The following is a 27,278-nucleotide window of genomic DNA, read 5'->3' on the forward strand; positions in this document are numbered from 1 at the left end:
CCAGCATGCCCTCATGTTACTTTGGTTTAGATGTCACGTTTATAGTGACTAAATGTTAAGTTTTTTCTGGTTAACACATATTTTCTTGAGCACCCATGTACTTTTTTAATCCTTACAATTCCTATACTGGTAAAAGATAGGAGCTGTAAACCAAAAGAAAAGCAGCTCTTGATATTGACCTTGATCTACTTGCAACTACATCTCAGACTTGGCTTGCAAAGGAAAAAAATGTGATGGTGTACCTATTTCAAAGCCGCAGTGACAGAAGGAGAAATGGAGGGAGTGTGAAATGAATGATGTCTAAACGCAAAGATGTTTGTGAGGAGGAGTGAGCTGTCCCTGTAATCTGTGATGTCCTGTCATCCTGTTTATATGCCTACTCAATATGCATGTTACTCAGCTGATAGAGGCGCGCAGAGACAAGTGTTAAGAAGACAGAAAATTGGGAATTATATTGTTGTACATAATATTTTAGCTGGGGCAAAATGAAGACTTACTAGGCAGAGAGAAGACGCTAGTAGGTTCAAAGGTCAAAGCACCAGGGGGAGCCCTTAAAACAGTGATAAATGGATGCAGTGCACGACCCATGTCGGCCCTCTCTCCTCTCCTATAGCAACTGCCTAGGCACGATTCAAACCACTCCAAACCACCTTCTTGCTGCGATGGACCTCATTGAAATTCACAAGACGTCTTTAAAACTGAGAGCACCTGGCAGGCGTGTGCACTAACTCACAACCTCACACAACCTTTTGTAGCACCTCAAAGCATGGAGGTGCCGGTGGTTATGGGGGGAGTCCACGTTTGTGCATACGTAATCAGCTAGGGTTTGGTTGACCCTGCGGATGCATACATTTCACACTATTGATGCCTGTTTAGCTGGATAGGGAAAATTGTGAAGGATCTGAACTAAAAGCATTAATCTGGGTTAAGCCTGTCAGTTATCAATATCATCTTATCTTTCATAAAAACAACAGATTAATTTTTAGTGGGCTCAGTATTTACTGTATGCACTTTATATACTTTAGTGAGGAAGTATGTTGTGTTGTGCGTTGATGTGTGAGCTGTAGGAGGTCAATTACTGTCAACTGTGGCTTATTATAAATACGGAATTAAATAATATATACTACTCTATGTTTTAATGTGTCAGTTTTTCCAACAGCAATTGATCACATGACAGGCCTAATTTGGGTTTAATTTTTTGTGCTGTTCTTTAGACCTCCACGTGGCGCCCCAACTGGGCTCCTCCCTTTCTACCCAGGAACTGATGACCAGACTATGCTTCTTATTGGGAGAAGCATCACCCGGCTCTAGGTCCCCTATGGAGGACAGGAGGGAAAGGAAGGTAGGGCAACAGCATATTGATTTCTTGCAGTCCGTTTGCTGTCATATCATAGAAGTAGGGCACACTGGCTTCATCAGATGACCTTCCTCTGTACTTCCATATGGTGATGTTAGTTAATAGAGCATTGATATTCACCTGTCTACATTAATAATAAAGGAGGCTAATGTCTCTATGAACATGTTTTGCGGTAGTTCAAACTAATCAATACATTCCTGGTACAATATTTAATAGGTTGTGTTCCTCTGATTTCTTGTTGTTTAAGATTTGAAGAGAGCCGAGGGCGTTAGATCTGGTTGGACTGCTGATTAAACTGCTTTGCTGGTCATTTAAATTTTTTTATGGTTGAAATCTGAATCATTATTCTTATCCTCTACACAATTTTTTTGAGGATAATTATTTATATATATATACATACACACACACACACAACACACACACACACACACACACACACACACACATATATATATATATATATATATATATATATATATATATATATATATATATATATATATATATATATATATATATATATATATATATATATATATATATATATACACACACACATACTTTTTTTTTTTGTATTTATTCAGTTACAGGTGCTTTCTATTGCTAAAAATACCTAGAACATCTTGCATTCTTATGATCCCGCGATCTGCTCTCCACAGATCTGACCTGTAACTTGGCCTTGTGGCATCAACTGCCTGTCTATATGGAGATAGATACATTTAATACCATACTGTGAAGCAGTAAAAGTCAGGGACCCTTCAACAGAAAAGTTACATAGTACACCTTTAATCTCAAAAGTGTCATCTCAGTAATACAAGATATTTCATTAAATAAAGTTGTAGACCAAATTCCTAAAAATAATAGACTAAACCATTATGGAATTTATTCTTGGATTTGTATTGCTAAATGTCCTTCCCAGTCTCAACTTTTAGTTTTTGTCATAATCATATTCTATAACCTCAAAAACACTACATAATGTCTGTCTCTGCTTTGGATCCATTGTGCGCCATGTGGTCGTGTCCCTGCATTGCTCAGTCTTGGCCCATTTTCTCAGCCTCATTGAAGCACCTGAGCTCCACATTCAGTCAGAGTTTCACAGAGATAGCCACGCTCGATGAGGAATGTGGGCTGTCCTGGCTAAGATAGATGAGTCTCCAGTATAAAGGGAATAACTGCATGGCAGTAGCTTAAACTTCTACAAGCATATCTCCTGACGATATGCTCTGTTACTGAAATGTTACATCACTACTAAAACCTGCACAGGATCATAGATAAGATTAAAGTATATTTTAAGATACAAACCAGTGGCTTCAACTTTTACTTTCCAAAATCTAGCAAGATCCTGGGAAATATAATCTCCAGTGAGTGATAGTGCATGACATGTAGAGCAGCACAGAAAGGTCATACAGCTATATGTAAAATTCGTAAAATTTTCTGTATTAGAATACATCATGATGTTATTGTATGACTCATTATAAAATTAAAAAAAAAAAAAAAAAAGATCAGCCAAATAATCAACAAGACTGACTATGGTTACCGACTCAGGAATGGGGCCACCATCAATCGCATCCTCTACATTGATGACATCAAGTTGTGCGCTAAGAATTAGTGAGACATTGACTCACTGATCCATACCACCAGGATCTACAGCACAGATATTGGAATGTCATTCAGGCTTGAGAAGTGTAGCTGAATGGTGACAAAGAGAGGGAAGGTAGTCCACACAGAAGGGGTCTCTCTCCCAGAAGGAACAATAGCAGACATTGAGGAAAGTTACAAATACCTTGGTTCCCATAAGCAAATTGCAGCCTTGAAGAGGAAACAAGGAAAGCGGCCACGGCCAAATACGTCACACAAGTAAGGCAAGTCCTAAGGAGTCAGCTCAATGGCAAGAACAAGACCCAGGCAATAAACAGCTATGCCCTGCCAGTTAGATGTTAAGACCCGAAAGCTCCTGACTGTGCATGGCGGGTTCCATCCTAAATCCAGCACCCTGAGACTCTACGCGAGTCGTAAGGAACGAGGCCAAGGACCAGTGATTGTGAGAGCCACAGTCCAGGATGAGACATCCAAGATCCACAAGTACATCAAGAACAAGGCCCCAACACATGATGTGCTCAGTGAATGTCTCAGACAATGGAGCACACAGGAAGAGGTGCTGGAGGGACCATCATGGGAGGACAAGCCCCTGCATGGGATGTACCACTGGAACATAACTGAAGTGGCTGATATCAAGAAGTCCTACCAATGGCTTGAGAAAGCTGTACTGAAGGACATCACAGAGGCACTCATCCTGGCTGCACAGGAGCAGGCCTTGAGCACCAGAGCAATAGAGGCCCAGATCTACCACACCAGACAAGACCCAAAGTGTAGGCTGTGCAAAGAGGCCCCTGAGACAATTCAGCCCATAACTGCAGTGTGTAAGATGCTCGCAGGGAAGGCATACATGGAGCTGCATAACCAAGTGGCAGGCATAGTGTACATAAACAATAATATACTTTGACAAATGTATGTGGCATATTACAAGGGTGTATGACATTTAGAAAATATTTAATTACTAAAAAGTAAAAAGAAATACATTACTACTACACTGTGTTAGTTACCAGGTGTTAGGTGTTAGAACTATGGCCTCTGTGTCAACAGGTCTGTAGTATTTGAGTAATAAATGGAGGTGTTTATCTTATTTGGAAGAACATAATAGTGGTGTGATAGAAGTAGCCTATGTTTGCACACCCTTTTAATTGTGCACTATGTAAGTTTCTGGTGAAGGATCCACATGTCTCAACTGAGTTGGAACAGTTTTTACCTATCGATCTCCATGGAGACAAGCACGTGACTGGTGATCTGTGAAGAGGCAACCCTGCTCCCAGTAAGAATGCCAGTTGAGGCAATAAGAACACCTGCATTTAATAAATGCAAGATGTAAGTTTAATGCTATACTGTGGAATATTCCAGGCAAAACATAAAAACATATCCATGGAGACAAGCAGACGGCAGATTTTCCATCAGAAAGCTTACATAGTGCCACATTAATTGTACTACATAATATACACAGTTTGAAAATAGAAAATTACAGCAGACGCATTATACATATTTTTCATTACATTTTATTACTGTTTGAATGCAAGACAATTGGAACTGTCACTCCCACTGGCTATAATCGCAAATCATGATGCATTAATTCTACTCACTGTGATTTGGGCAATTGAGCAATTGAGATCAATGGAGGTTTGATTAACACACCCTAGTCTAATTAATAAGTAGGTCTTACTCATAAAGTCTCACACCAATCTTTTCTGTTTGACTTGTGGTTAAGATAACATTGGGTTTTGCTTTGCTTACAGACATGACAAACTGCAGTAGATGTTTATAATTACTCATAGAGGTAGGAGATATGGAGAATCATTTATAGTGGTGCAACTGTTGTTTTGGAGATGCCAAAATGGAATATCCAGACTACAAAAAGAGCTGATTAATAATAACAAAATGAACTTGCCGTGCAATTTTTCAAACAAGAGAATAAAGTGTAGTAGTGTAGTTTTTTATGCACTGTTGCTAATTCACAGTTTATTCACATTTTGTCCAAATATTGTCTTTGAGATCCCAAACCGTTATCAAGATTCATATTTGTCGGTATCGTCCAGCCCTAGTTATTCGTACTGTAAAGTGTAAATGTTCTCTGTGTGAAGAAGTTTTCTTTTTCGTAGCAGGTCTGGAATGATGGCAGCTGGATGAAAATAACAGGAATTATGTTTTCATTTCCCATGTGCAGTCAGTCACTCATGTGTGCATGGAGGCAAACCCTGGCTCACAGATGGGAGCTTTTTTTCTAAAGGTTCATTTCACATTTTTAATGCAGTATCCCTTCAAACGATTTCTCTTAGGTTTTATGTATCCCTATTATGAAAGCAAGATACGTGATACAAGATAAAACGTGGGGGGTATATGCAAAATCGATTTTTATTTTTTTATTTTTTTAGCTTTCTACCATGTTACAATGTTATTCCCTCATCAAAAACATGCCTAAAGTTGTTTTAGATGTCATCCATGCATGTTTCAGTAATTTAGGCCTTTTCAAAGCCTCCTTTGCGGTTAGCTGTAAGATTCTGTCTAATGCTCAGCTCCAAAGCCATGCCCCCGCACGACAATTTTCCATAAATATACAAAAGCAGGATACAAAACTGTATACAGCAACTTGACAAACCTGATGCGATGTGCATTAGTGGGATGCACACCGATTGTGTTGTGATAGTGCTGTGAAAAGAGCAAAAGGCGGGGAGATTCAGAGTGGCAAATATGTTAATATGTTGTTATTCCGAATATAACATTATCAAAAGAATTGAAGGTAACGTGTGATCTGTGTTATATGTTAGCAGTTAATACCCCATAGAAGTAAAATACCCCCTCTTTAACTATTGTTTTCTAGATTAGCAGAGTTGCCTGATATAGTATTGTCTACATGATAAATCTTTTGAAGGATATAATGTGATGTAATGTGTTGTAGTCAGTTTTAAAGGGCCCACATTGGACTATTTTCTTACCTATGTTATAATGTTGTTTTCTCATAAAAAACATACCTGGGGTAGTGGGGTTTTTCACACTTTTTAAACACAGTTCCTGCATATTTAGGCTAATTTCTTGTCTCAAACTGAAACACCCTTTTCCACCTTGTAATGTCATGTGGTAATTCCAGAAGTACTCCACTGTGTTTTTTAAACTCCAAACACCTTCACAAGAATTATTTGGATAATTTCATCCCTAGAATTGCCAATCTCTACTGAACTAAAGATAAAAGGCAGCTGTTAATCTTCATGACATCACAAGGTGAAACAGAGCATTTTGAGCTTTGGAGATGTAGACAGACTTATAAGAAAGGATTACTCAGACGTGTGATTGAAACAAAACTCAACTAACAACTGGTATGTTTTTGATGAGGTCACAACATTGTAACATGGATAAAAGCTCACAAGAGTTAATTTTGTGTAATATACTATCTTAGGTTATCTGAACAACTCCCAAAGTAATGATTTCCCTGAATCATATCCTCCTAATGTTACCATATTCACGTTCTTCCTACTGTTCAGGGATCTACTTTATATGTGTTGAACTGACGACACTAACTCGCCCCCAGTGAATGTCCAATTTCCTTTTGAGACTTACAGTAAAAAGCAGAAGATGTATTACCATTAAAACTCACCATATATGTATTTCCCATCTGTAGCTCCTCAGAGGACCAATTATTTCTACATACAAAGTGGCTTGTTTGCTCACACATTCAACCATTCCGTCTCAGAAATATGACTGAATCTATATACAGAGCTCCATTTTTACGGTTGCCTTGACAACCAGATACATATGATTGTTCATTGTATTTCGTGGTACCGGCAGCTGTCACAGAGATGTTGACAATGCCCTGTTGATTTATTATCCACATTTTTGCTAGCCAGTTTGCCCATTGAATATAATGGAAGCAAATGTATAAAAATGCTATTGAGTTTGTGAAGGATTGTTATAAGGCTCAAACACATTGGGTTACTTACCGTATTTTCTGGAATATAAGTCACATTTTTCATAGTTTGGCCGGGGGTGCGACTTATATGTGAAATTATTAATATATGTAATTTCACATCTTCACTATTGTCACACTGACAACTGGGCGTACTCCAGGCTTGTTTACCAGTATGGCAGCTACTTTCTGAGTGGTGCTTCATCCACTTCTGGAGCAGGTGGAGTTGTTCAGAAGCAACACTGAGGATGAAGAATTTAATGGATTTAGTGATTTGGAGTGACATCGAGAGTAAACTTGTTAGGTTTTTTATACTTTAGTTGTTTGATTAACTGTTAATATCTTACCTTAACATATCACATATTCAGTTTGCTCTCAATGCTTCATGTACGTGTTCACATATGTGTTAGGTAACGGTTGATTATGCATGTTAGTTTATTTGTTTCACCACTGATGGTGCTGATTGTGTTTGTAATACATATAAAAAATTTACTCGACTCATTTTCTTTTATTCATTTCATATTTAATTTCCTCTTATGTATTTCCCATTCATTTATAAAGACCATAAAGGTGGTGATTTTCCATTTTGAACAATATTGTAAATGTTTAGTTTTTCATAAGTTTAGTTTAAGGTCCTGTTTTCCAGTTCAGCCTTTTACGCTAATGTGATGTCTTAGCCGACAGAGCACCATTTGAGAAACAATTGAAAAGTAAAATATAAAGTTTTAGGTTCACCAGCTTGTTTACTAGCAGGCCAAAGTGGTATGTATATTTTCCATGTGTTCATATGCAATTTTGTGTGTATATGTACTATGAGCCAGAGGTTATGTTATATTTGATATGTTTGCTAGTTCTACGGTGTGCACTGTGATGAAGAAGTAAGACCACAGTAAACATCAGTGAAAAGAACTCTCGTGTCTCTCGTGTTTGTGGGCAAGCTGGCATGTTATGTTTGGGTTATTTGATTAACTCTTAATATCTTCCATGATCATACCAGACAGTTTGTTGTGTTTGTTATTTCAGCGTGCTGTACTGCTGTTCAGCCTGCTGTACTGCTGTTCAGCCTGTTATTATTATAACTTGCCTTTAAAGGATAAAATGTCTGTTCTTGGTCTCGGATTTTGTAAAATAAATTTCCCCAAAAATGCGATTTTGTCATAACGACTGACTGGGACCAAAGACACAGACCTCAGGGAACAGTTTAACGATGTTTATTTACAGATCAAAATGTGCAAATGAAGGCAGATGGATAAGACAGTTGAGAGCGGGGTTGTTTGCAGTAGTCCTTGGGCGAAGCGTGGGCAGCAGGGACGAGGTAATCTGTATGGGTCAGAGGGTGTGAGGTTCGTACCGTTGTGGAGAGCTGGGTCAGAGGCAGAAAAGCTGAGCGGGTCCGGGGAGCGGGATCTGACGAGGAGCAAAAACCGTGCAACTTAGAAAAGGGTAACAAATGCAAAACATGAGATTGCACCTAGCAGAGCTGTACCACAGTGGATACACAGACAATCTGGCGCCTGGTGTCAGGTCCTGGACCCCTTTGTCCTCCCCAGGTGCAGCTTGATTAACAAGATGGGTTGCAGGTGTGCATGGGAGGAGCCAGAATCTCCACCCAGCTCCAGGCTCTGACACAGAACGGAGGGGGGAAACAGCACAAAAAGGCAGACTGGGACAGACTGGGATCTTGACAGATTTATAGTCCAGTGTGACTTACGTTTTTTTCTTCATCATTGTGTATTTTTTCATTGTTGCGATTTATACTCCGGAGCAACATATAATCCGGAAAATACGATATTTACTCTTCAGACACTCTGATACTGTATGTTAGTGGACTACAAGCAATACATTTTAATCTCAGTATTGCACTTTCTAATATTGAGATTGGGATGACCTTATTTTTTAATAGACCATGATGTCACATTACCAGATTGGATGGAGGAAGTCATTTACATATTCCCATGTCAAATAAATTGTACAACTTTGAATGATTCTGTATCATTGTTATTACGGTAGCAGCATAGTATGACAAGTAGTCTTGTTTGTTGCAGTATTTCTCAATGGATATTGTGCTTCAGATTAATGTTATTGTGACAGCCTTTTATTTATTTATTATTATTATTTTTTTATTTGATAGTACACATTAATGAACATCTGTATTCATCTTATACAGGAAGTTGCCGTGGGCACCGCCATCATAATTTGGGTTGTATTTTGTATTTTTTTGTATGGAGCTGCCGATCGTGAAAGCAAATAAGTTCTCTAGGGACTACAGAGCTGTTTTAAAGCTTCCCAGAGAATCGTTACAGTGCTGACTTGTTGTTGCACATAACCATTGAACATTTGACACAAACCAACCTACTTTATATAATATTATGGCACCAAATTTTTTTCCCAAATTCTCCATTGAAAGGAAAGGGATTTCCACAGGATGTGCCACTACAATGAAAGTGCGGTTTAGTTGCATTTACAGAAAAAGTGGGCGGGGCAGAATAAGGTCAAAAACATAAATGTAAATATGTTTGATTATAGCTACCAAGCTAATGCACATCTGCAGTCTCTTGCCAGGCACCAATACAACATACAAATATAAAGTTAGTACAACAATCTGAAACACTATTATTTTCCCTGTTCCTATCCACAGTATGATATCTCCATGCAGGGGGGCAGTCCCAGCTCCACTCTGACTTGCAGCACAACATCCCCCTGCTCAGAGAGTCCCTGCTCCACTCTGGGCATCGCTCCAGGAGGGAAGTGTCTGCCCCAACCCGTAGCTCCACTGTCCCCCCACAGCAGCTGCAGCCCCTGTGGCACGCTCTCCAGCCCCACGAGCCTGGCCCCCTGCACAGCTCTGCTCCCCGGAAACATCCCTGGGCCCACCGCTCAAAGCCCCACCTCTACACTGGAGAGCAAGGATAGTGGGATCATAGGTGAGTGCTCATTGCGCAATGAAAAATCCCTTTGAACATCCAGAGCAGAATTTCACCTGATGTTTTATTTTGAGTCTGAGGTGTATAGAGTAAGATTTAATTTTATACTAGAAGATACAGATGTATGCTGTAAGGAATGAGGAATATGACAAGCCTAAAGTTATTTTAACTCTCCAAGTGACATAATTGTATTGTTCCATCATTCTAACATGGCTAAAAGCTCACGAGTCAATTTTGCATAATATTGGACCTTTTTGCACATTTCCCATGCAAACTATCTCTGATTATCTGAATAACCCAAAAACTAACAATTTCTCTGAATGGCGTTAGTATATCCTCCTAATGTTACCATATATTCATCTTTTTCCTACTGTTTAGGGATTTACAGTGGGGCAAAAAGTATTTAGTCAGCCACCAATTGTGCAAGTTCTCCCACTTAAAAAGATGAGAAAAACCTGTAATTTTCATCATAGATACACTTCAACTATGAGAGACAAAATGAGAAAAAAAAATCCAGAAATTATTTTTAAATAATTTATATGCAAATTATGGTGGAAAAGTATTAAGTAAGTATTTGGTCAATAACAAAAGTTTATCTCAGTAATTTGTTATATACCCTTTGTGGCAATGACAGAGGTCAAAGTTTTTTTGTAAGTCTCAACAAGGTTTTCACACATTGTTGCTGGTAGTTTGGCTCATTCCTCCATGCAGATCTCCTCTAGAGCAATGATGTTTTGGGGCTGTCGCTGGGCAACACAGACTTTCAATTCTCTCCAAAGATTTTCTATGGGGTTGAGATCTGGAGATTGGCTAGGCCGCTCCAGGACTTTGAAATGCTTACAAAGCCACTCCCAGGCAGTGTGTTTGGGATCATTGTCACACTGAAAGATCCAGCCATGTTTCATCTTCAATGCCCTTGCTTATGAAACGAGGTTGTCACTCAAAATCGCGTGATACATGGCCCCATTCATTCTTTCCTTTACACGGATCAGTCGTCCTGGAAAAACAGCCCCAAAGCATGATGCTTCCACCCCGATGCTTCAAAGTAGGTATGGTGTTCTTTGGATGCAACTCAACATTCTTTCTCCTTGTTGTTGAGTTTTTACCAAAAGGTTCTATTTTGGTTTCATCTGACCATATGACATTCTCCCAATCCTCTTCTGGATCATCCAAATGCTCTCTGGCAAACTTCAGACGGGCCTGGACATGTACAGGCTTAAGCAGGGGGACACGTCTGGCACTGCAGGATTTGAGTCCCTGGCGGTGTAGTGTATTACTGATGGTGGCCTTTGTTAATTTGGTCCCAGCTCTATGCAGGTCATTCACTAGTCCCCCTGTGTGTTTTGGGGATTTTTGCTCACAGTTCTTGTGATAATTTTGACACCGTGGAGTGAGATCTTGCGTCGAGCCCCGGATCGAGGGAGATTATCTGTGGTCTTGTGTGTCTTCCATTTTCTAATAATTGCTCCCACAGTTGATTTCTTCACACCAAGCTGCTTACCTATTGCAGATTCAGTCTTCCCAACCTGGTGCAGGTCTACAATTTTGTTTCTGGTGTCCTTTGATAGCTCTTTGGTCTTGGCCCTAGTGGAGTTTGGAGTCTGACTATTTGAGGTTGTGGACAGGTGTCTTTTATTTTGATAGTTGAGTTCAAACAGGTCTGTGAGAACCAGAAATCTTGCTTGTTTGTAGGTGGCCAAATACTTATTTTACCAAGGAATTTACCAATTAATTTATAAAAAATCCTACAATGTGATTTCCTGGATTCTTTCCCCCCATTCTGTCTCTCATAGTTGAAGTATACCTATGATGAAAATTATAGGCCTCTCTCATCTTTGGGCTGCAAGATTTACTGCAATCAAATTAGAATCACAATTTGAATGTTCTCATTAAACATATGGTAAAGACTTAAATTGTTTAAGTCTGCATAATCATAAACATGGCATAATGTTAATGCTTTTAATTATGTTTAAAATGTGAACTTTGATCAGTCCTACTTTTTAGAACATAAATTGCAAATGTAATATTCTGGGGAAGAATCAACACATATACATTTCTTTCGCACAGACTTTTCACTTATGACTGACATGTGACTGCTAAAGTGATGTAGAGTTTATACAACTCGAGTTTCTACTTCTGTAAGTCACCACTTCCACTTTAGCCTGAAGGCTTCACCACTCTCTTGTCAAAACTGGGACACTGCTGTCTTTGTTGCTTATAGCACTGATTCTCCTAAAATAGGGCACTTTTTCCTTAAATAGAATGTGCATTTTAAGTTGGAAGCAAAACAAAGCACAGGTAAGGTAGAGTACAATAACATAAATTAGCATTTTCTTTATTGTCAGCATTACTACTACTACTACTACTTTACAAGAAGTAATTTCAGTTAACAGGTTTTTACTTGAACCCTAATTATCTCATTATAAATACCTGGAACACTGATAATTGTAGATTTGCATATTGATGTTACAGGCTGTCAGTGCCTTGTTTTGGTCCTTGATAATGGGGCTGTTCTGTAATCTATTGCTCTTACAAGACAGCAAATTATATGACACAGCTGAACAAAATATTGACTTTGAAAATTTAATTGCAGATTTCTACACTGTATATAACCATAACTACTATTTATCCTCATATCCTCATTTGCCACAGCAACCATCACCAGCTCTTCAGAGAATGAGGAGCGCGGCACAGATTTACCTAAAGACAACGGGCCAGGGGGCGTTGCGGGGGTAATGGGCCATGCGACTGAAGAATGTCATTCTGGGTCCAGCAACAATAATTTGACTGTCCAATCAGATGAGATCTTACCTCGAGCTGAGATCACGGAGACTAGGACTCCACCTGCGCCCAAAAGACCTCTACCACAACACCATGTCCACGGTACATGCTCCCTGGTGATGCAGCGCCCTAATTCAGTGGCAGGTAAGTTATATTCCTATTTTCAGTGGATTTTTACAAGCACAGCTGAACTTGGCTCTGGCAGCTCTGTGAAGCAGACTATGTTATGACCGTGGCCCATTATAAACAGCCTACATCACATTGATATTTCAGCAGGAATTATAATAGGTCATAGTTTTTTTTTCATTAATTTAATTTTTCATTTGTTTTTGTTTGGTCAATTACGTCTACATACATTGTATTCAGTATGACACCCATAAAATACAACATTAGACACATTCAGTTTGTAGAACCTTATAATCAAATTAAGGCACTAAAGTAAGTCAATGATCAGAATGAAAAAAATCTGCAATTATTATTCTAATTATCACAACACTATTCTTACTGTTGTTATTCTTTCAAATATTTTTCCATTGCTATTCTCTGAAATATTATTTTGAATTGTAAAAGAGAAGTAGCTTATTTTAGTTTATGGCAGCAACTGTTGCATAATTTAACTCCTTTGCTTGATAAATAATGTTTCCTAAGAGTTGTTCTTACATGTGGTCTTTTGAACATACAAGTGCCCTTTAGATTGTATTTACTTTCTCTTGGAAAGAACATTGCCTGAAGAAGGTTCAATCTTGCTGCTTATAATGCATTTTGTTGTACCCTTGTGCAAGGCATATCACTTCTGTGTATTAGTGTGAAAGTGGTTTTGTGATTATTGAAGTCAGTATTTGTGCTTTGTCTCTTCTAAAAAAAATGCCACTTCCAATGTGTGGATTGAATAATATAATGTTATTTTAGTCTCATACAAAGCGTGATGTAAAAGCAATCCAATAACTGTATTACTTTACTGGAGTGCACAGCAAGTTGCGCTGGTCAAACGGAGTTTGGGGATGTGTGAAATCCAATACATTTTATATTGAGTTTTAAATGTCAGAATACAGTATGAAACATTGGTATTGTAATGCCATTGGACACTACCTTTTAGGTTAAGTTGGTACATTGTGATTTTGTGTTTCCTGATACAAAAATCAGGGGGAAGAAAGGCAGGGAAAAACAACTAATTGCAAATCCTACAAAGATTATTCCGGTGCTTTTAATTTGATCCCCTCTTTGCTTATATAAAATAAATGCAAATTAAGGGCTTATAGTTGAGGTCAGGCAGTAAAATTGAAAGCTTTTCTCCCATTAATGAAGTGAGGTAATGAATCCTCGGGCTCGGACCCCAGAGAATAATTAACTAACTGATTAATATTGACTGTAAAGTTTATTGATAAAAAAGATTTTCACGTGGTATTTCCCTATGCCTTTTCCCATATACACTTACTTAGCATGATCTCTGCGATGCCTTATCTGAACTGTACTACCCCTAGTAAGATTATTCTGCACCATGACACTGTATGAACTGCTAAATGTCCAGGGAGGGCCAATAGTTGTCATAAAAAAAAACCTTATAACTCTCCCCTCTTTCTCCAGTCACGATGCTTGGTTGTAGCACAAGGGCCCTCTCTCTTCTCTTAGATGTAGGTGTAAGTTTGTGGTGGGAGCAAAAGAAGAGATTCCCCAAGGATTCACAATATAGTGCCTGCCAGTTTCTGCTGTCAGCTGGTGCATTCACTTAGAACAAGCCTGATGAGACTCAGCTATGGTGAAGTAAGCCTTAGTACAGTAATACACTTCTATATACAGGAATCAGTAAGACAGTAAGCAGATCATAGCTCAACTTAATGCATTGAAATGAGAAGGAAATCATACAGGAAATTAAAAGAAAAGATGTGCTGCAGTGGATAGGATTTTATAACTGAGAAAAGTGCTATCAATAATGCATAATGGGTATGTAAAGTGAACGTGACATAGGACACACAGTACTGAAAATGTTGCACTGTACAGACGATAGTCAGAACAAAATAGTGTTTCTGTTTGCACAATATGCAATGACTCAGAAGATTACAATAAAGATGTTGACATAACAACATCTTAAAATAATTTTTTAAGTTGAAATAGTTAGCCTTCACCAATCTAGTCAAATTTAAGACAAAATCTAACCCTAACAACAACTAAAGCAAGGCCAGTGTGAGAACAAAAATCTCATTATTTTAGTTATTTATTTAACCTAATAGACTTTTCCATATATTGTACTGTTCTTTTTTCATACTAAAAATGCCTTCACAATAGTAGATTATGTTTCAGTTAGGACCTTCAGTTAGGCCTGTCACCATATCACATTTTTACACAGAGTGCTATATACTGTAAAGAAGCTAAAGAAAATATGGATGATAAACGGTAATATTGAAAGTAATTTACGCCAGTGACACAATAACCCTAAAGCAGGATTACCTCCCCCCAAAAAAGATTCTATATGTGCAATATGGTTAAAAAAAATGCTGCAATATATAAATAAATACCAGAATGAAACACTGTAGTAGTCTGTTTGTATCTATAATGAGTAATAGACACAGTTCAAATATTATCGTAGAACATAAAAATAGCCAAACTATCACCCACTAGTACAAAAAACGATAATGTTCCATCTAACATATTGAATGATAAGTGAATATAGTAATTATCGTGATAGGCCTACCTTCAGTCAGTACTGCCCTCCTATTTGCTGATGACAAATTCTTTTAAGCATTTTTTAACATACTCACTACACACTGACAGTGAACAGTGAAAGTAAAATATGTAATTTTGCTCAACTGCAGTTTAGCTGATTAATAGCTGAGAATCTTTTTTTCTTTATTACAAGGCATCTGTGCAGGTTTACATGATACTTGCAGTCAGCTATGTTTTAAAGTGTAATGTTTTGCCCAGGGACATAGTTGCAGTATGACAGTTTAGCATTACCCAATTGTAAACAGGATCAGGGATGTCCTATTTTTTTCACCCTTGATGAAGTTTTTCATCGAGGGCTAAAATTTGAATCAAATCCATGGGAGAAGGCTAGCTCACACTAGTGGTCAACATGGTGAATTATTCAGAATCATATAGCATTATGTATTTGCCCATTCTGTCACACCTTTATTCAGGCTTAAAGTCTTACTGTGAGGTCTGTCTCATAATGAATATTTTTTGTGAAATAATGATTGTAGAAGAAGTTTAAACTAATTCACCAGGATGTGGCTTGATCCACACTATATATTGCTTTATGTTCAGTAATTCTCTTTGATCTTCTCATTTATATCAGTGGCTTTTGAAGGTTCAGAACTTGGTGATTTGTGGCTTTTTGGACGATGACATCAGAAGCGCTGGAGGCAGTAGCGCGGGGCGACGGAGTTGACCTTTAAAAATGATGATAGATCAGGAGGGTTTGTTGGGTAATCATTGTCCGGGTGTCAGTGGCCAGAGAAAGGCCATTGTGAGTAGGATAGGTGTTCAGGAGCAGACGGGGCCCCATCACGCGCAGGGATGAAGTGTCCAGCTTGTCCCTGTGTCAAACAGGCTCTAAAGCTGCTCTAGCTGCATCACTGGTTCACTTAGCCATTTGGCCCTCCATCTTTAGCCAGCTATCATCTCCCATCCCACTCCACACCTCCCTCACACTGTTAGTGGCTGACTGTTCTCTGTTGATGTTCATTCAATCCTCAGTTCTCTGACTTAAATATTCAGTTCCTCAGTTGCAAAGCTTAAAATTGTGCTACAAAACTAATTAAATTTCTGTTGAATGCTGTGTTGTTTGATTTCTATTGCAAAATCAGTGTGCAGATGAATGTAAGATATGTAAGATTGCACTGTGTACCCTTTCTGGTGGAGGGTTAACCAACTGCTTGTTTCCGTGGAGATGTTATTGCTTTGCCTGCAAAGTTCCACATTATGGCATTAAACATATTTATCTTTTTTTACATTTACGTATATTAAACAAATACCTTGAAATACATGGATTGTTACTGTGAGTTGTCTTGCCTCTCTTCTACAGATCTGACCGGTGTCTTGGCATGATTGTAGTCTGCTTGTCTCCTTAACAATAGATAATTTTAATGCCATACTGTTAAATATTCTTGGCAGGAATAACACCTATGGATGCAAGTAGGTGGTGGACCTTTTATCTGATAAGTTACGGTGTACATTTACATTTTCCTGTAACTCACATATAGCAAGATGAAGGTTGACTAATAGAAGGAGCAGGTGTGAAATAGCTACCACAGAGGCTACCAGCTTTTTGTGGGATAGTAGTAGTAAATCAGAATTCATATCACATCAATGATTTGAAAATTATTTTTATTTCATGATTTTCCTTCACATATTTTTCACCAGATGAAGCTGAATATTTATATAAATGTTTTGAATAAATGTCAGACATGTGCTTAATTTTCCTCTCTGAAAATGTCATTGTAATGGAACACAAAATAGAATGAAACTGAAACCAAATATGGATTAGGGATGGGTAATATTGACATAAATTAATTAATGCTTTTGCATCTCGATAACAACATTGTGACCATTTTGAACTGCGATATATTGCTGAAGTAAATATAGATGATAAATTATAATATTCAAACAAAATCATTAAGCAGAAATACCCCCCAGATATTTCTGCTTAATGGTTTAATATTATTAAAAATATGAGCTGCAATTAAAAATAACAGAATGCAACATTTAATGTGTATAGGCTATATAATGAGAAGTTCATAAATCAACTCTCAAAAACTCTAATCTCATTTAGTACAGAAAAAAAACCAAAAAAAAAACATCGTACTGATCCAAAGAAAAATTGACCCCCAAAAATTCTTGTTCCATCTGTCATGTATTGAATGATAAGTCGATATAGTAATTATCGTGACAGGTCTATTGTTTATATAGGACTGTCTTGTCTGTTTGTAGATCAGCCTTTCATCTCAGGTTTAATCCAATCCTTTTGCTTGATTTGTCTTTCATTTTCTACTGCTAAGCACTACACTACCATCCTCTCTTATTACTTAACACTTTCTTTGTTTTGTTGCTTGTAGGAGGCAGAGTTCACTATTGCAACATCTAGTAAATAAGTAAAATTGCCCACCTTCTACACCTACTGACCTTTTACTTGGTATGCTTGCAATTTTCTAATTCGGTAACTGGGTTCTGCCAATACATTACAGTTGAAGTAGTAATTGATGTGAAGCTATAACCTGGTAGGTCCATTAATGTTATTAATGGACCTACCGCATCATATACACAGTGTATAATGCATTATTATAGCATTTAGGGTGCCATTCACAGGTCGTTTCTTTGCAGCTATGGCATTTTACATCAGAGGTTTAGTGACTGCATTTTTATCCCGCTCTGAAAGGATTACATGCAGCTGTAATACCAGATTTACAGATTTCTCAAGGGATTTTTCATGTTACAGAAATAATGAATGACCAAGATGCCATTCAGAAAATTCACAAGCATGTTTTTTATGTTTAGACAGTAATTATGTTTGTAAATCCACAGTGAGATGTTATTTGAGAATGTTGTTTCATATAAAAGTTTGTGTAAAATAATATGGGGCAGCAAACTACTAGGGGACACATGCCACGAATCTAGGCTATTTATTTTCTACCATGGGTTGGGAATTCCAATATGGCTGCGTGACCATTTTCTGTATTGGATTGGTTCATAAAATACCAAAATTATTTACTATTGGCTTTGTATAACTTTTAGTGTTGTCACGATAAAACAATTTCAAACTGGTTTCGATACTAAGGAACAGACTTGATATTCATTACTGATTCTGATTAGACAATAGAATGTCATTTTGAACATTACATTTATTTTATATTACCATGTGGACTTGTATCTGTGTAATCCTCAGACATCCAGGAATGTTCCATAGTGGTCCATGGTTTATGTGGTCTTATAATTGTTCTGATACAGCTCAAATTTGTTCTAAAGCTTTACAAGAAAAGTACATTTCTGTTCTTTTTAGTATTGATACTTGTTACTTGTATTATATATATATATATATATATATATATATATATATATATATATATATATATATATATATATATATATGAGTATTTAGTTTCGATACTAGTATTAGCATTAGATTTTTGATACTTTTGACAACCCTACTGACAACCCTACTTTGCTCTGAATAAGTTCCGTGTCTACATTATACAGAATGGGCTATATGGTGACATTAATAGAATCATGATACAAGCCAAGGACAATCTACCAATCTGTAGAGAGTTATATCTGTATTCATGCTTTTAAGTTTAAAGCAGGGGTGTCAAACACATTTTTACTGAGGGCCACATTAGCAAGATGGCTGCCCTCAAAGGGCCATATGTACTACTTTTTTAACTTGTTAATTAACTGTTTCTGTATTTATTACTTATTCAAATTACAAATATTGCATATGCATTTGCCTAGATGTAAAAAAAAAAAATATGGATGTGTAACTGGATCTCCTGATAAAATGACATTTTAAGACCATCATACCTTTTAATTTACCCTGTCGAGGGCCACATAAAATGATGTGGAGGGCCACATTTGGCCCCCGGGCCTTGAGTTTGAGACATGTGGTTTAAAGTTTAATACCCTAAACAGAGACATACCATATTCCCTCCCCACACTTCTCCTACTGTTCATTGTCTGTCAAGCATTGTGTTACTAGGCAGGCCAAAAAAGTTGTAATTTCATTTGACATATCGCCCACTCCACTTAAAATTGTTATTTCAGCATTCTCATTTTGTGCAAAATGAGAATGCTGCACAAAGTTTTGCTGCACACAGTCAAGTTTTTATTGCATTTTTACTTTCTCTCATTTTAACCAAGTAAATGGTTTTCAATATAAATTTCCTGAACATTAACAATACAGACTTGTAATTGACCTTATTTCGGAAATTGTCATGAGCGCCTCCATTGTCATTCGGGTTGTATTTTGCCTGGGGGGCAAATCTTAACAGCAGATAAGTTCTATAGGGGCTACAGAGCCATTTTAAAGCCTTCCAGAGAATCAGTGTAGTGTTGACTTGTTGGTCACATGAACACTGAACATTTTACACAAATCAATCTGCTTTATATGATATTTTAGCCACAAAACTTCTCAAACTCTGATATTCTCCATGAAAAAGTAGGCGGGGCAGAATAAGATGTCATATTTCTCTCGATCAATTTTTGATTAATTGCACAGCCTTTCATCAGTCTTTTTTTGAGTGAGTAACAGGCGCATTTAAGCTATCACAGTAATAATAATAATAATAATAATAATAATACATTTTATTTGTTAGGCGCCTTTCAAGGCTCTCAAGGTCGCCATACATACATACATACATACATACATACACAATACAAATTGAACAATGTAAAATGATTAAAAATACATTTAAAAACAAATATAGATTAAAAGACAGAGCAGTTATGGTCAGAGTGGTCAGGGTGAGAAGGCCTTTCTAAACAGATGAGTTTTGAGTTTAGATTTGAAGTGTGGGAGTGAGTGTGTGTTGCGGAGGTCATGGGGGAGGGAGTTCCAGAGCTGGGGAGCAGAGCCTTCAACTGCTCTGCTCCCCAGCTCTGGAACTGCTGGGGAGCAGAGCAGTTGAAGGCTCTGCTCCCCATAGTGACAAGACGGGCAGGAGGGACAGTGAGGTGCAGGGAAGAGGAGGAGCGGAGGGAGCGGGCAGGTGTGGAGATGTGAATGAGGTCAGACAGGTATGGAGGGGCCAGGTTGTGGAGAGCTTTGTATGTGAGGAGTATGATTTTGTAGTGTATACGGTGCGTGATGGGGAGCCAGTGGAGCTGTTGCAGGACAGGTGTGATGTGGTGATGGGAGGATGTGTGTGTGATAATGCGGGCAGCTGAGTTTTGGACCAGTTGGAGTTTATGGAGTGATTTCTGTGGGAGTCCGAACAGAAGAGAATTGCAATAGTCTATACAGGAAGTGACCAGGCTATGGATGAGGATGGCGGTGGTGTGTGGGGTGAGTGAGGGACGGAGGCGGTGGATGTTTCTGAGGTGGAAATAGGCGGACCGGGTGATGTTGTTGATATGGGAGGTGAAGGAAAGTGTGCTGTCGAGGATGACACCCAGACTCTTTACCTGAGGGGAGGGGGAGATAGAGGAGCCATCAATGGATATGGAAAAAGGATTTAATTTGCTTAGGGTGGATTTGGTGCCGATGAGTAGGAGTTATGTTTTATTGCCGTTAAGTTTGAGGAAGTTTGAGGTGAACCAGGTTTGTATTTCTGTGAGGCAGTCTGTCAGGGAGGAGGGTGGAAGTGTAGAGTTGGGTTTACTGGAAATGTAGAGCTGGGTGTCATCCGCGTAACAGTGAAAGTGAATGTGGTGTTTTCTAAAGATGGAACCAAGGGGGAGAAGATAGATTAGAAAGAGCAGAGGACCGAGGACAGAACCCTGAGGAACACCTGACGTGACAGGGAAGGGGTGTGAGGTGAATGACTTGAGCTGAATAAACTGAGAGCGATCTGAGAGGTAGAAGTGAAGTATGAAGCAACTCTGAATCAGCTTTATTTAACTGATCAAAATTGCAACCTACATAGGCTCTTGGTTATTATTTATAAATGTTTATTTTCCATATTATATGCTGTTTAACACCTGTCTAAGTTTCTGTGTGGCCATGGGATGCTGACTTTATCTTCAAAACACCTGTCCTTTTTATGACCCCATTACTAACCCAATTTATTCAAAACCTCAAAAACATCTCTACAAAAACTGATTTGTTGCACCATCTCTCCTGACCTGTCACTCTCCTTCTCTTTTCTGAGTTATGATTGCTTGTGGCTCTTCACCTCAAGGATTCAAAACTGCTGATACATTTCACACATTTTTAGTTGTAGATACAGCTTTCATGCTTTGTTTTGTCAAAGTTTGGGTACTAATGCTCTTGGTCTCATAGGAAACATGTTATACTGACTACACATTATGAATAAATATGCCTCCATTGTTTAGTAAGCAGATATGTTGATGGTAGAAGTAATAAAACCAGATTCAAACTAGTTCTAATCTGTACTAAACTGGTCTTGCACTAGGACTAGCACTGTCAAGATGCACTGTTTCTTGATGTTCGGACTTTGGACTGACAAAATTAAGACTACTTAGAAGTGAAATGAGGACGAAACAACTATATCAATATCTAAGGAGGTCAGCGGTGCGATTTATATTTTGTCTATATATTCATCATTAATAAAATTACAAAAAACAACAGTGCTACTAGTCATTTTAAAAAATTCCGGGATGATCCATTTTTTTCATTTCAGGCCCTATAACCAATGTATGTGCATCCGCTAACCCCACTTCTTTAAACTCTTTATTTTAATGGGGCGACAGTAGCTCAGTAGTAGGCAGAGTGCTTTTCCACTGAGCCAAAGGTCAGTAATTCGATTCCCGCCCTCGACGTAAACATCATTGGTTGAGCAGTCAGATCCATTGGCCAACAGATTGGCAGTGCAATTCCAGCTTCTGCAGATGAATGCTGTTGTTGTGTCCATGGGCAAGACACTTAACCCACCTTGCCCCCAGTATTTGCGTACAATGGTGTATGTAAGGGTGTATGTATGTGTGTGTGAATGGATGAGTGGTTCATTGATGTAAAGTGCTTTGAGTGCTTTGAAGGTCGAAAAGCGCTATATAAAAATATGACCAATAGATTTTTATCCAACATAGGAATGCTTTATGTGTCAAAAGACTGCTTGAATCTGGAATTGAGTATCTTAAACTCTGTACTAGTTGCTCTCGACTGACCTGTAAACTCTGTATTGTGAGTGGGAGGATGATGAGCCAAGGTAGGAGTCTCATTGCCTTATGTTCTTTACTGCTTACATAACATACAATTTCATCTCAGTCAATAAAACATATGCAATGGGCAACTTATACTAGGACTCACATATCTACAGTTGCGGTAAAGCAGCATAACATCACAAAAACATGCATTAATTTAAATGGCAAACACTGCAGCATGCCCTTAGCAACAAGACAAGGTTAAATGAGGACATAATGACTTTGACAATGACAGTTGATGTTTATGTGGTCACAACAACAAATCTATTCATGTGAAAAGACATAGATTTTCACAATGTTCAACTGCTGCTTTTCGTTCTAGATTAAATTTATTAGCATATTTGTGGTGTGTTGTTTTGTTTTGTTTTTTTTTGGGGGGGGGGGGGTTGTTTTTTGTTTTTGTTTTTTTCTCCTTCTTCTACACCAAGGTCAGTGTGTTTTTCTCAGTTTCCATGGATACACAGAATTTCAGCAAATTTTAGATACTGTAGTCATTTCTGTTCATATTTATATCTCTAAAGTAAAATAAAATGGGTTCTAGCTAGGCAGGATATCTTGGTGTTTAATTGTTTTATTGTTCTTTTCCTATGCATTGTATTTTATGTATCTGTTTTTGTTTGTTGTTGTTTATGTGAAGCACTTTGGGCAGCTTAAGTTGTATTTTAAATGTGCTGTATAAATAAAATGTTATTGAATTGAAAATGTTAATATAAAATGTTGAAAATGTTGTCCTTCAAAGGGAAGCGAATGACTGCGAAATGCCATATTTCTTGATAAATAATTGTACTTTTCATGTTTCAGCTACCAGCACCACCAGACTGGAGGATCTGAGCTTTCTGGACAATCAGAGGTCCACGGGACATCAAGCGTCTGTCCGCAAACAACACACAGCTGGGCGCACAAATGACGACTCCAAAGGTATTTTGGGGTTTGTCCTGGGGTAAAAATGAGCAAATATATCACAGTGAAACATCTGTGAAGTCTGAATGAGTAACACTACACTATGTCCTAAACAACTCACACATGACTAATGAGCCAGCTCCCACTTCAACACTCAGCTTTTTCTATTCTGTTCTATTTGTGTGTTTCTTATGAATGAGGGATGAGAGGTGATTTTGATCAAGCTTGCACTTCTGTACCTTTTTATTGAAACGCAATGTACTTTTGGCACCATATGATTGATGCTCAACTACAAGATCTTAAAAATCACAAACAATACTTATTATTAGTTAGTCTTGGGATTCTATGTAGTACTTTTAAAGAACCTTGTTAGTTTAAGTAGATTTTGTGGATGTATATTTGACTATATGGATTAGAGCAAAAGATGAAGTTTATATCTGTCAAATGGACAAATTGTTGTAGGAGTGAAGACGTTTCGCTGCTCATCCAAGCCACTTCAGTTCTAATCAGATAGTTGGTGGACAAAGATAGATGCTCAGATAGCTTTGGGACACTGCCTTTTTGCTATGGATCAGCCCTGGACGACTGAGGGATTACACAGATATATGGATTAGAATTTTTAGATATATTTTTCAATTTTTGGTTTATAGATTCATTCTTCATGCTTGTGCTTAAAGCTTGTGCTTGCGCTTGTGATCCATACCCATGGATCATTATATTATTTGGATATTTTAAATCGTAATGTTCATCTTAAACATTTTAATTAGAAAACTGCGGTGCCCAGTGGAACTGATGTCACTGTAAACGTCACAACAAAGAGCTTTGCAGCTGTTGGCACCTCCTGGTATTAAGAAAATAAAATTGGAGAACAAACTACAGAGCAGCGGGCATATGCCGGGGCAGTGAAAATGGGAGTAGATCAGCAAAACCGTGTCTTGAAAATGGACAATTGAAGATTGCTCAAAAATGCATGAATCTTTCCAAAAACAACTTTGGGTGAGCAAATGGTGATGGGAAGCTCTGAAAAAAGCTTTGAAAAGTTGATTTTGCAGAATAGGTGTGCCTCCTGGTTGAAATGTTATTGCTTTGCCTGGAGTGTTCCTCAGTATGGCATTAAACACATCTAGCATATATTTCATTTTAGGTGTTTTTACGGCACAAAGTTTTCTTGGAAAACATGCATTCTTAATGTGAGCAGACCGCCTTTCTACTGATCATAAATACTATGCTGTTCTAGATAATATCTCCTTGTGGACAAGCAGGGAGATAGACCCTCCACCACAAAAATTACATAGTGCATCTTTAATTGTTTTTACATTTCTTCAGGTAAACTGGCTCTGTTTAAACAAGCTGACATCATGCTGAAGCCCTTGTTATTCGAAGTCCCGGGGATGACAGCAGACACTCCATTTGTGGGCCGTGATTGGCTGTATGTCCGCTTGGGGGAGGTCCTAAAGAAGAGCAGCAGCTGTGAGGGTCGTGGGGCTGTGATCGTGGGGAATGCTGGATCAGGGAAGACCGCGATCATCTGGCAGCTCGTCAGTCTCAGCTATCCTGGCCATTGCACACCACAGGGGGCAACAACCCTGCCCAACAGCCCGGTAGCATCACCTAAATGTAAGTGAAAACACACAAGCTCTAATAGGAGCAGCATTTAATTAACACCCTCTTTAAGTCCTAAGCTTTTGTGTTCATGTTGTTCAGACTCCTAAATTAAAAATTCAATTCATTTTATTTTTGTAACGCCCAAAATCACAACAACAGTTGTCTCGAAGGGCGTTCATGTTTTTGGTTGATGGGGGAAACCAGAGTACCCGGAGGAAACCCAACCAGACATGGGGAGAAACATGCAAAACTCCACACAGAAAGGCCTGGGCAACCTGGGGATCGAACCAAACCTTCTTGCTGTGAGGCTTGAGTGTTGCCACTCAGCCACCGTGCTGCCTACACACAAAAACAAACAGGAAAATCAAACAACAGGAAAAATCAGACAAAACAAGAAAAATCGGCCAGGCGAGAAGGAGGGAGGGGGGCGGAGGAGGGCCAGGCGAGGAGGAGGAAAAAAGCCTACATTTCAGTTTAGCCCCTAGCATACAGTATTTGGTTAATAGTCCGGTGTGTTTTTCAGTTGTACAAAAAAAAATTAAATTTCTGTTGTTCTACTATTTTGGTAGCACACACTAATAATAGTGTATGCTAAGTATCTCAGTTATTGCCTCTGTGTCTTCAGATACGGCATAAACTTGTTCACTTTCACAAGATATTAAATGTGTATGGTTTGCTTTGTAAGATTTTTATTCAGTCATTGTGAAGTATACAATATATATATTGATTGTATTGTCTAAGAGCAAGTTACAGTGTAGTGTGGAAAAGTGGAAAAACTTAGCGCTTGGATTGGAAGTTTTCAATTCCAGATAGATTTCTACAGATAGATAGACTACAGAAAAGTGTATAAATAAGGATATACAGGATTTTTGTGTTTAAAAAACTTGAATCTCTGCTCTATAAACTGCGCTGTGAGGTCTCCCACTTTTTGGGACGAGGGTGTAACTGGGTCATGCACTCTTCTTTCAAGTCCTCCCCTGAGGTTTGGTGTGCTGATTGCACTTGTGTGAGCGATGGGAGTTTGTTGTTCCCCTTTTATACACGAGTGGTGATACTTCTGCTCCTGAAACTTTGTCAGGAAAAAAAATTTAAAACAACAAAACCAAATGCTGGATTATACTACAAGGTTACATAACCAATCACTGACGATTGGTTATGTAACCTTGTGAAATTTAGCCTCACCTGACTTTTAAAAAAAAAAATACCAATGATTTGTCACACATGTTATTATAATAAGTAGTTGTAAAAAATAAATAATAAATTATTGAAATGCACTAGTTTTGTTCAAAGAAAGTATTGATTGAAATTTGTAACATCATAATAATCAATTTAGTAATTGCTACTTTAAGTATTAAAGTATTGTTCAGATTTCAGAAATAATACCCAACCCTAACACCAAATGCAGAAGCTGTTGCTGGGACTGCTTTTTGAATACAAGCTTGTCCTGCCATTAACTTCTATCACTGTATTATTCATTAATATCTTCTGTTCTGTCATTTTGATTTACATTGAACAGAAGGTGTGCTGTGACTTGACGTGCAAAGAAATTCATATTACTGTTCATGGTGAAATAGTAACACTGTTTTTGCCAGGTGACGAGTTCAGTTTTCAAGTTATGCCCTAATTAAATGACAAAACCGATGCTAGATATTTCTTCTTCTAACAAGTGTAAATAGCAGCTTTGTGTGTGTCGTTTGGGCTGTGTGCAGGTGGAGATAAACACTCTAAATTGGGATCCAAACCAGAGTCCCAGTCCAGCCTCAGCACTGGAGCCAGTGAAGGCAGAAAAGAGGCTGTCAGAGCGCTCGCTGCAAAGGTACATTAGCACAGTACTTATACTTGTCGAATGTCGTCTTTGAAAGGTTTGGATATGTAAAATGTATTTTACTAAGCCAGAGTTGAGTGTAATATCAACCATATACTGAAGGGATTACAGTTTTAGTATGGGCTGTTTTAGACTGGACAAGATAAGAATTATACATATATGGAAGAGTATGTGTCGTAACGACTGATGGGAGGAGGACCAAAGTTTCAGACCCGGGTAAAAGTTTGAACAAAGTTTATTTACAGGCATGGAAATGTGAATGAAGGTAGACAGAGCAGACATTTGAGAGCGGTGTCATATGCAGTAGTCTTGGAGTAGGTCGTGGGTCACAGGGTCAGAGGCTGGGGTGTTCGTACCGGTCGAGGCAAGCTGGATCTGAGGCTGAGGAGTTCGTAACAGTCATGAAGAGCTGGGTCAGAGGCGGAGGTGCAGAGTGGTTCCAAGGAGCGGGATCACAGTGGATACACTGGCGAATAAACAGAAGGATGACATGGAGGATGACATGGAGATGACTTGTAGAAACAAATGAAGTTGACTCGACGATCTGGCAGCCCCTCTAATAATCCTCAGCCC

General features: G+C 38.3%; 2 protein-coding genes across 3 annotated transcripts in view; both read left to right on the forward strand.

Moving 5' to 3' along the window:
• gtf2f2a (general transcription factor IIF, polypeptide 2a) overlaps positions 1-27,278 on the forward strand; it is a 63,341-nt gene that overhangs the window by 9,711 nt on the left and 26,352 nt on the right. The window lies entirely within an intron of this gene.
• The window catches only part of LOC117389695 (protein TANC1-like), a 99,612-nt gene that overhangs the window by 3,630 nt on the left and 68,704 nt on the right, over positions 1-27,278 (forward strand). Inside the window, exons 4-9 of the mRNA XM_033987414.2 lie at positions 1,215-1,342; positions 9,502-9,787; positions 12,440-12,712; positions 23,177-23,293; positions 24,602-24,892; positions 26,590-26,696. Coding sequence (XP_033843305.1) covers positions 1,215-1,342; positions 9,502-9,787; positions 12,440-12,712; positions 23,177-23,293; positions 24,602-24,892; positions 26,590-26,696 — 1,202 coding nt within the window. The remainder of the gene's footprint in view (positions 1-1,214; positions 1,343-9,501; positions 9,788-12,439; positions 12,713-23,176; positions 23,294-24,601; positions 24,893-26,589; positions 26,697-27,278) is intronic.

This window comes from Periophthalmus magnuspinnatus, chromosome 3 (genome assembly GCF_009829125.3).
Source record: "Periophthalmus magnuspinnatus isolate fPerMag1 chromosome 3, fPerMag1.2.pri, whole genome shotgun sequence".
In the NCBI taxonomy this organism is placed as follows: Eukaryota; Metazoa; Chordata; class Actinopteri; order Gobiiformes; family Gobiidae; genus Periophthalmus; species Periophthalmus magnuspinnatus.